Below are 10,792 nucleotides of genomic sequence, written 5' to 3'. Positions count from 1 at the left end.
TTAATCAGAAGGAAGTGAGTAGTATGTCAAACAATTCATACAGTTTTAAAGCTGTTAGACCATTGACTTTTGTGTGTGTGTGTGTCCCTACTGCTGTCCTTCAGCCACCAGCTCTTTGCCTTGTTCACTTGGTCTGCTGGACCTTCCTTAGCCTCCCTCAGGCTTAAACTGATGCATGTCTGGGGCCATTAAGAAGATCAAGGATGCTGCTGCATTATCACACTGCTACTGGGGAGTGCGTTCCAACTTGTACCATTCTGTAGCAGCCTGAGGGCTGTACAATCACTGCCTTCAGAGTATGCAATCTTGTGTGTTCGGTCACTGAGTTTACGACACACGGCTTATGCAGCACAGAACTTGCCAGGCTAATAATGCTACTTTATTGCAGCAAGCCTACAGTGCCCCCAAAGACAGACTATCCGATGTCGGGCCACTTTCTAGATCACGGACTCATTTACAAGAAGTTGCCTTAGTTGTGAATGCATTCTAGCTTTTTTCTGCTCTGTCATAGTGGTCAAGGAAATCTTCTTTGTCACTATTATTTTCTCTGACATTTTGGCGGCACTCCTTATCTTTTTACTGAGGTAATATTAACATATAATGTCATGTTTATGCTTGTTGGGTAATACTTTTGTAGAACCCATTAAAATAAATAAATAAATAAAAATTTCTTACACCTTTGTTAAACATTACTGGATGTGCATTTTTATTGCTACTGCCACTGTGTAATCCGTTTTGTACTGTTTTTAATAGAATTAAGTAGATCTGTTAATTAGCTGTAGCAACACTCTGAGGTACAAATCTGGAACTATATCTTTACTTTTAGCTTATTACAGCTTTAGTATAAATTTCCGTTACTAAACTTAGAAAATTGTTGAACATTAGAGTGGCATTAGTGGTGAATCTGATTCGTTAAGCCATATCTTCATAATGGATGCTAAAGTCATTAATTATCTGCTTTAATCAATACAGGGTTAGGAGGGTAGCCATAGCCTCTCCTGGCACTTAGTGAGTGTAAGAGAAAGAAACTAATCTTGGATGGAATATCACAAGACCTAGACACGCAGTCATTCCTGTTGGCAGTTTTGGAGGATTGCCAAGTCATTTGTGCCAGAGCTTTTTGATGTGGGAATAAACTGGAGCACTTGGTGAAAACTTACACAGGGAAGGGTGTGCAGGAGTTATATGACTAGAGAACCAAGTGCTTTGAGGCATCAAGCTAATCATAACCTACTGCACCGCTTTTCATGTTTGTCTTTCAAGTCTGCCTTACCCTTGAAATAATAAGATGAGGGCATTGTTAAACTCTCTCTGTGCTTATTTTTAATTGTAACTTGTAACCGCTAAGCATATGTTGGGGGTGAGTGAAATTGAGGGCTTAATTTTTTTAATAATTTCTTGTTTTGCAGGTATACAAAACTTGGATATGCTGGGAATACAGAGCCACAGTTCATAATACCATCATGTAAGTAATCCTTAATAATTGTGTTTTTGTTATAGTGTTAAGTCTTCTATGGAGAATACATATGAATAAGTTGAATGTTCAAGTGATCCTGTATGAGAGGTAGAATTTGGGAATGTGTGTTTTTTAATACATTATTACTTTTAATATTGTACATCTGGTGTATTGGGAATTCAGATTTATATCTGATTATAACCTTTATCTACATCCCATTCTAAGGAAAACATTCCTAGGTGTAGAAGCTGAGGCACAAGGAAGAGTATACATTCTAAGAGTCATTGCTGTTTAGAACATAAACACACTTTGGAATGTAGCAATAGGTGGACATTGGTATTTGCCAAGATTGTCCAGCAGTTATGTGAGTAGTCTTCTACAACATATGATTAGTCCTGTGCCATGGTGGTTACAGGGTAACTTATTTATAAAAGATAACACATTGCATGCTTATTTTCATTTATCCTTTTTTTTGCCCTAACTAAATTATTCTGCAGTAGCCTAAGCTGTTTGTTGTGTCCTGCCAAGGGCATGACCAGCTGACCAGTTTCTCAAATCTCTGCATAAAAGGCAGTGTGCCATAAAGCTTCAGAACTTTTTTTGCTGTTGCAGGCCTCTCCCTCTGCAGGCTTCAAGGAGATTGTGTGTTAGTGTTCCTTCAAAGCTGGGTAGATAGGTTCCCTTCAGGTAAAACCTTCCACTAGATTATTTATTTGTTTATTTTTTTGAAGAAAACCTGTCTGAAAAAGTATTTACTTTCAGCTTGTAATTGTTACATTTTGCACAGTCGTTTTATGTGTAAAGGTTTTTTTTTTTTTCAGTTAATGCTTTTGGGGAAAAAAACTTGTAAGTGCTTTTTGACTAATTTTTTTCTGCATTGCTGTGTAGAACAGTTGTGTTTTGTGCAGGATACTGCAGTTTTTGGGACTGTCCTTATTTTTTTTTACCTCAGTTTGTCTTGGATGGTTGCTTGCTTTACCGTCTTACTCATGCTCTGCTTACTACTTTGCTGGTACTTTCTTTGGCTGAACCACGGCGCATATACAGGTCTCCTTGATTTGTCCTTCCCCCTTCCACAAAAAGTTTCTTTGTTTGGTCCAGCTGCCTCTATCTCTATCTGTTATGACCAGACTGGATTTTTCTGATGGCTGTTTGACTTTCAGTCCTTCTGGTGTAGCACCTACATCCACTAAGGACCACAAGTTAGTCCCTTCCTCCATGGCTGAATTGCCCCCTTGTTTACTAAAGTTTTTTATTGGCTTGTGTTGGTCGCATGAGAAAGTTAACTGTTAACCTCCCATCCTTTAGGGGATAAAATTACATTGAATACCTTGCCGTATCTGCTTCAAGTAACCAAATACTTTAACTTACTCTTATGGTTATGTGAGCTATATCCAGAACTGCTGCTTCTGTTTTACTTGTAAAAATGTCACTTGGTTACATTCTTAAACCTTTCTTTCATAAGATGTTTGTTGCAATATTCATAACTGAAAGGATCTCCTGCAAAGGATAGCCCAACATCCAGCCAGTATACCGAAGTCTTTAGGACATACAGGTGCTGTACATCAAACACATGCTCCCCACACAAGGCATAGGGCATAAAGGTGAAGTATGGCTGCACATACTCTAATCATCTTTGCTGATGGTCCACAAACCTTTCCGCTGTGCTAGTTACCAAGATGTGTTTCAGATTAAGTGCCCTGTTGGAGTTTCTCCTTTTTTTTTTTTTTTTTTTTTTTTGTTGTTGTAGTGCTGGTTGGGTTCATGTCCTCAAGAAAAGGAAAATTGTCTGTGTGGTGGGCATCTTCCCCATGGACACTGTAACAACCATTGTCTCTTCTGTTTGGGTGCTTCCATTGACCATATGCAGTGTTCTGTTTGCCAAGCTTGTGTCCCCAAGACGTTATGTATATGTCTCTATTCCTTATTTTGAAAATCATCATCTTAAGCTGTTGGCTCAAGGTGCTACAGCTAAGTTTTCCCATCCTTGGGGTCAGCCATCAGCTAAGAAAGGTGACAGAAAACTTGGATATGATACGGCTGCTGTCCAGCCTCCCCCGGATGTCTGTCTTGAAGCTAACAAAAGCTCGGAGGATCATCAAGTGGTTGCTCCCGATTCCTCTGCTGTGACCTCATCAGAGGCTGATATCAATCCAACTTTTTACACGTCCGTGGAGGCTTTACCATTATTTGCTTCGGATGTTGAGGGGAAACCTCAGCTGATTACATCCAAAGGACCGAGGGAGATTTTGCAGATCTTAGTGAGGGAAGAGATCCCTACTGCACTTTTTTACTGAATGTTGCCAAGGGTCTGAACTTCCAAGCATGTTTCATGCAGATGTCCTGCAGAAAAAGAAACCGAAAACCAAACTTATTTCCCCTGTACTAAAGGATCCCCAGTATGAATGGCAGGATTTTAAATACTTTATGGCATTAAAGCCTCTTCAGTGGCTGTCTTCCACTCAAGACCCTGGGAACTGGACTCTTCAGACGAGGATAAGGATTTGGTGGAAGAATCCATGGCATACTGTTCTCAAACCCCCCCACCCCTTGAGCTATGGTTGAGAGAAAGAGGCTTCAATTAGTCCAGTCTTCCCTTTAGAGGAACTCTCCTTTGGGACACTGTTACCGTATGATGGAATTCTTTGAGTGGGATTGCTCTCAAGTCTCTGATATCCTGAAGAGGTATTATGAGTTCCTGCAGATGGACTGTCCTAAACCTTCTGTTCCCTCATTTCTAGCTGCCCTCCTAGATAACTTCTCAGCATCTGATTTTCAACCCCCTGCTATGAAGAAACCTGATAATTTACAAGGTGCCTGATGAATTTAAATTTCTTTATGAATGCCCTTCTGCTTATCCTTCTGTAGTGTCTGTCTGTCTTCTGAAAAGCCCTCCGATCTGTTGACCTCTACCAAGCTGCTGCTTTCCAATGATAGTAGGGCCACAGAGAGGCTGGGCAAAAAGGTTTATACTACTGCCACTTCATCTTTTTAGGCCATTAACTGCCAGACTTGTTTGACCAGGTATGTTTTGTCCTTTCTCAAGTATTCCAAGTGGTTTCCAAAATTCTGATTTTTTGAGGGGAAGGTTTCTGACCTTTCCCCTCTTGAGTTCTACCTCTCAAGTTGCCTGCCACTCTCTCAAATGCATCTATGATGCTGCTAATGCTTCTGCAGGGGTGCTGCATGTGTTCTGTTATGACACGTTAGTCTTTACTTCATTTTCAGGTTTTGCCTGTTGACATTGAGGCTGAATTATTGGAAGCTCTTTTGGATAATGAAAATCTTTTTGGTGCTGCTGCTAAACCTCCTTTTAAAGTATATCCAGGATAAAGGCAAAGCCTTACAGGAGTTGAAACTTTTTTGCTACTGCTATTCCTAAGTTTGAGGAATTATTCCTCTAAATTTACTTTTGTTTGCAGGCAGTCTCGCCCTCTACCCCAAGGAAGAAAAGGGGTCTAGACCTGTGCCTCATAAGTCTACTCAAACCCCTACTTCCAAGAAACCTGTTTTTCAGGATAAGCCTGGCCCCATTTGATGGTTTGCTTTCCCTTTCCCTTGGTCAGGTTCTATTATCCCTCAGTCTTCCCCTTCTTTTCCAAATTGGTTAAAGATCACAACAGACTCTTTGGTTCTATCCAATATCTGCCAGGGATATTTCATGGTTTGGAAATGCCTTCCTCTTCTTTGGGCATCTCGCAAACTCCTTCCTTCTCCTACCTCTGTTAACACTAGTCTTGCACAAGATCAAGTATCTTCTTTTTTTCCTTCTGGATGCACTTGTTCTTCCTTATCCTAGGGACATTCTGTTCCTCCTGGGTTTTTTCAGTTTTGAGTATGCGTGTCCGTATGTCACCTTTTATCCCATACACCTTGTGTGGGAGAGCTTGCATGTGACGTATGGCACCTGTAAGTACTAAAGGCTTTGGTCTACTGGTAGGATGTTGGGCTATCCTTGGCCTGAGATCCCTTCAGCTATGAGTACTATATGTCTACTGTTATGGTAAGCTTTTACATAGCTGTACTTTGTTTTGCCCTTTTGTTCTGCTGTGGTCCTAAACATTTGTTGCTGCATACTTATTGGGGGGGAGGGTTCCCATGTCTTTCGACCCTTTTTCTCCTGGAGTAAAAGGAAAAAAAAAAGTAGTAAACAAAACAATGGAAGGGTGATTCTAAGAAGAAAGGGAGGTGCATCCCAGTGCCAGGAAGAGTTCAGAAAGTCTAGATTTAGGATTTTTGCCTGGAAGTGTTTGCATAGGTACTTGTATACCCCAAGCAGACTCCAAAGTATTTTTCCTCAGGTAGATGGCAAATGTTGGAGTTGTAATAAAGAAGAGATACCAGACACCATATGTTTTCAGAATGTAATGAGTTGGCTGCCTTAAAAATTCCATACAGAGTACTCTGTCAGAAATACTGTATGAGCAAGTGAGTGTACCTATGCAAATGGTTTTTTTTGAGCTGGGATACAGGATCTGAATTGCCTGGATATAATAAGGCCTTGTTAAGTTTAATTATGATGGCTGCCTAAAAGGCAATTGCTAGAAAATGGAAATCAAAATCTTAACCAACCATACTTAAAATAGTAAATATTATGACACAAATAGAAGCAGCAGTAGGATGTAGAGAAAAGGATAGGTGCAAATTACATAATTTTTTTATTTTTTTTTTAATATGAAAATTGTGGGAACAGTACATGCAGAAAAATGTTTTAGAGGAGGAATGAAGTTTAAGAGATGGCAGGAATCCTAACTGTTTATGTAATGGATTGATACGTTGTATATAACAACATATATGATGTATCATCATCTTCTTTTGGCTTTTCCTGGTTAGGGGTCGTCACAGTGGATCACCTGTCCGCTCATGATTGGCAGCAGAGTTTTACGGTGACAAGTTGCCAGCCCGGCACCCAACCTTCCACAGAAGAGGCACACATGCACGTACTCATGCCTAGGGCCAATTTAGAGTATCCAATCCACCTACAGCATGTCTTTGGGATGTGGGAGGAAACCGGAGCACCCAGCGGAAACCCACGCGATCACAGGGAGGACATGCAGACCCCGCACAGAAGGCACCCCAGCCGAGGATTGAACCAGAGAACCTCTTGCTGTGAGGTGTTAATGCTAATCGCTGCACCACCGCGGCCGCCCTAGCATATGTGATGTATAATGTTTGTAAATGTGAATTTGTTAATGTGGTTTGATTACTTTATATAAACATAAGTTTGCCTGTGGTACAAGTGATAATTCAGTAAGTGTGTTTGTGTTTTTCTTTATATGTCTGTATGACTATTTACTTTTTCTGCCCCCCCCTCCCCACTTGGCAATCCTTTTAATCTGTCCTTTAGCTTAGGTATTTATCTTCCTCCTTGGCATCAAGTTTTCTCCGATGGGTTCTGAGAATGTTCTTACAGGAATTCAGATGGCTGTGGGATTCCATTCTTAATTATCTAGGGATCCCTCCTCATCTTTTAGGATTATAGGAGGTTACTAGGCTAATGCTCTAGAACTTTTTTAAACCCAATTTTCTCAGTGATCAATGCTAGAATGGCTTTGGTATGTTCCTGTCCTTAGAGCATCTACAAGGGCCATAGGCAACAAGCCAGGGTTGAATTTGTGATTTTCCCATTAGGGAAGAGCTGGGTTTCACATGAATGAGGAGTCTGTTCCAGAGAAGGAATAATCTGGCTGAGGGACACACCTGTCCTTCCAACATGTTTTGTTTATCACAGACTAGGTTTAGATCCTTAGACTGCGTAATTTTAATGTTTGTTTTTATACATGTGTAGTAGATCTATCAAGATTGGATTGGAAAATGCCTTGTAGATTAGGCACAGATCCACCCCTCCATAGTCTGTAGAAGTAGAGTACAGGGGCAGGTCTTTGAGGCGGTCAACATAGGACGTATATTATTTACACCTCTGTGGCCATTCCAACTGTTGCAGATGTCCAGTCAGGTGCTTACTCAAGGGTGCATTGTACTCTATTTATTGGTCTAATGAGGGCTGAGTACAGTGCGACTATGCCATGCCCTTACTTGTAAGTTGCACCATGTAGAAGGATTTTCTCACTACCGTGGACTCGTAGTGATAAAGTTCAGGATTTGAAGATGTCCTTTTCATTTTTCCTCATTTATGGGTTATGAATCTTATCCTCAGGTCTGACACAGCCTCCTAATTCAGACTTTGGATCCAATTCTCAAGCTGTTCCCTCTATCCCATAATGCCCTGCTCATCCCTATTGCCTCTGATCGCATTTGCTGCCATTGTGGTTAGATGTAGGTTCCGCTCTCGAACATTGTAAACAAATTTATTACTTGTTGAGTGTTGAATTTTATTGTTTTTCTATAAACTTTAGAAATTATTCACATCGTCCCTCTTAGTGGTAGCTGGTGTTAGGGATTTCTTTTTCACCCTTGGATAACCTCCTTTCTACTTGGTTTTTAGTAGTCATCGTACCATTGTTGGTACCTTCTGTTACATGATTTTAAAGGTATTTTTCTGTAATTACCATAGTTGGTATTTTCAGCCTTTCCTTTCCTGGGTGTTTTTCTGGTAATCTCTTTGTAGTAACTATCTTTTTTTTTGTTTAAAAAGAAAGGTTGTCATCGTCGTAGTGTTTGTACTCCTCTCCTGTAGTTATGTCAGAGAAACCAATCAGATTTAAGAAGTGCACTTCTTCTTCTTGTGGTCACAAGTTCCCAAACTCAGATGCCTACAAGAAGTGCGTTCATTGTCTGGGACCAAATCACCCTAACACGGCCTGTTCAGTATGCTCTGTTTTTAATCCGAGAGTATTGGCCGACAGGCAAAATAAGCTTATCCTCAAAGGCTTACTTCCTGCGACTTCTGGGGCTCAAATCCCTTAAACTCCAAATTATCTTTCTTCAAATTCCAGAAAAAGGTCTCTACTGAAGTCTGCAAGGGCGACTTCGAAGCCAATAAAAAAGATTAGAAAGCTCTTATGTCAGACAACCTCTGATTCTAACCACACAACACAACCTTAACCTTCTCTAGTTGATTCAAAATCACAACTGGAATCCAAAAATCTTTCTTTACTGCTTTTACAGAATAAATGGAGACCACGTAGTAAAAAAAAAAAAAAAAACAGAAAATCTGCATTTCATTAAAAATCCCAGAACACCTTTCAACTTAAATTGCCCAGTGGAAAAACAATTTAGGGAATGTTGGCTGAAAGCTTCACATAAGTGTGGTAGAATGGTTGCATATACTGTTAGAAAGAGATCAAGTGGGGGAAAAAACAAGTACCCATAAATTACCACATAAGTGGCAGTACACTAAACACCAAAAGTGTGATAAGGGACTTAGGGGCACAGGTGGACAGTGGTCTCACCTTCGATAACCACATAGTCACAACAGTCAGGAAATCCTATGTGGCACACCTCATCACTAAGGGCTTTTCATCCAGAAAAAAGGAGGTCATTGTCCCACTGTACTTGTCCCTCATTAGACCCATTATAAGAGTGCAACTCCCCATTTGGTATGTACCTCACAAGACACCTGCAACAGCTGGAAAGGCCATAGAAATTCCTCACTAAAACAATCACAGGCCTAAAGCAGATGCCCTATGCTGACCGTCTTAAAAAAAAAAACTCCATCTATACTCTGTCGCATATCGCCTACTCGGAGGCGATCTCTGCTTAACATACAAGGCCATGTCAAACCCAGTGCTGTTGGACATGCTACACTTAAAGAAATCCCTATCCCTCAGAGCCACAGTCTAGGGATCTAAACCTGGTCATCACAATGAACAAAACATGCTGGGTGGGATAGGTTCCTGACCCAGAGACTCCCCATACTCTGGAATATACTTGCTCATACATGTCAAGCTGAATGCCTCTTTGGCCCTCTTCAAAAAGAACCTTGACGACTGGATGGGAGATAGGAAATGGAGATCACGTCAGTCGCCCTGCTAGACGGGAGACCAGGGAAGTAAATATTCTGGGAAGAAATAGCCAAGGAAATGTTATGGCTAGGCTTGTATAGGCCCTAGTACTTAATTCTGTGGGACGCCACTAGTAACGGGCCTCTTGGTGGAGGTGGATTCCTCCACCCTAACTTTGTGTCTGTTTGTGAGCTATTTGGCTATCCTAGTGGGTGACGTATGGACATTTTGTGAGTTTGCGTATAATACCCAAGTGAGGTCAAGGTAGGCAGTGTATACAGTTTTGTCGTCGTTCCATGGCTCTAGTGACAGTCTGGAAGTCAACCAAGTTTGGTAGGCATGACCTGCCCTTAATGAGATCGAACTAGGGTGGGTTCAGTGTTTTGAAGATTTTCTATATCTTTATCAGGTCCACAGTACTTTTTTTCCATGGCCTTGCATACTAGTCAAAACTTTTATGGATCCTTCAAGGATGCATCTGCAGTCATAACAAATGGGTTGTCCTCCCTCAGGCAGCCCTTCGGTCAGCCGGATTCCAAAGTCTGGGTCTGGCCTCGGCTGATGTCGCACTTTCCCCGACGTCAGAGCGTCTGGGGTATAAAAGCATCAGCCGACGCCATTTTCCTCAGTCTTTCTTGCCGCGGTGCCGAAGCAGAAGCTGTTCGCAAGTGCGGTCGGTCATATCCAGTGAATTCAGCTACCGAAGACTTCGAAAAAGCTAAGTACCCCGTTGGGGACTCTTTCTTGCCTCAGCCGATGTCAGACAAAGTAAATAATTGTTTAACTTGTGGGAAACAAATACCTCATAAGGATTTCCATTCCTACTGCCTTCCTTGCTTAGGCCCAGACCACGACGTATCGGCCTGTTTAGCCTGTGCTTCCTTCAACCGACGAACTCTTAGATGTCGGTCGGAGTTTGCAGAGGAATTTTTTGGAGCCGCTTTTGCTTATAAAATGCCGTCGGAGACTCCGACTTCACATATGGTCAAAAAACGCAAGGAAAAGGACCGACACTCGCGGCCCGCGGTTTCGGTTGAAACCACGGCTAGATCTACCGCGAGTGCCTCTGTTTCGGCCGAAATAAAGTCCTCGGAGATTCCTTCTTCCGAAACCATGGTTCCGACCACCGAGGCCCGGGAGGCCCCGGCTGAGTCGGCTTCAGAACTTCCTACCGAATCCAGTGTTCCATACTAGTCAAAACTTTTATGGTTCTGTAGTTTCCTGGGTCTTTTGGTCTGCAATCGTGTAGAGGGATGACCGTTGCAGTCCTCCATTCCTTAGGAATGAAGCCTGTCTGGCAGCTGTGATTGAGGTCATCTTTCAAATTATTTAGTAGGCACCCTTTGATATTATCAGGGCGCATTGCTACACTCTGCAGAGCTAAACACACTATAATGAGGACTTTTTCTTTAGTGATAGTTGGGGGAGAAAT

The 10,792-nt window shown here is 41.7% G+C and overlaps 1 protein-coding gene across 1 annotated transcript in view; it reads left to right on the top strand.

Moving 5' to 3' along the window:
* Positions 1-10,792, top strand: part of ACTR3 (actin related protein 3) — an 859,006-nt gene that overhangs the window by 76,403 nt on the left and 771,811 nt on the right. The window contains exon 2 of the mRNA XM_044074929.1: positions 1,410-1,465. Coding sequence (XP_043930864.1) covers positions 1,410-1,465 — 56 coding nt within the window. The remainder of the gene's footprint in view (positions 1-1,409; positions 1,466-10,792) is intronic.

Source organism: Protopterus annectens, chromosome 6.part0 (assembly GCF_019279795.1).
Source record: "Protopterus annectens isolate FY-2018-M chromosome 6.part0, PAN1.0, whole genome shotgun sequence".
Classification (NCBI taxonomy): Eukaryota; Metazoa; Chordata; order Ceratodontiformes; family Protopteridae; genus Protopterus; species Protopterus annectens.
This window is presented reverse-complemented; position numbering and strand designations above follow the sequence as displayed.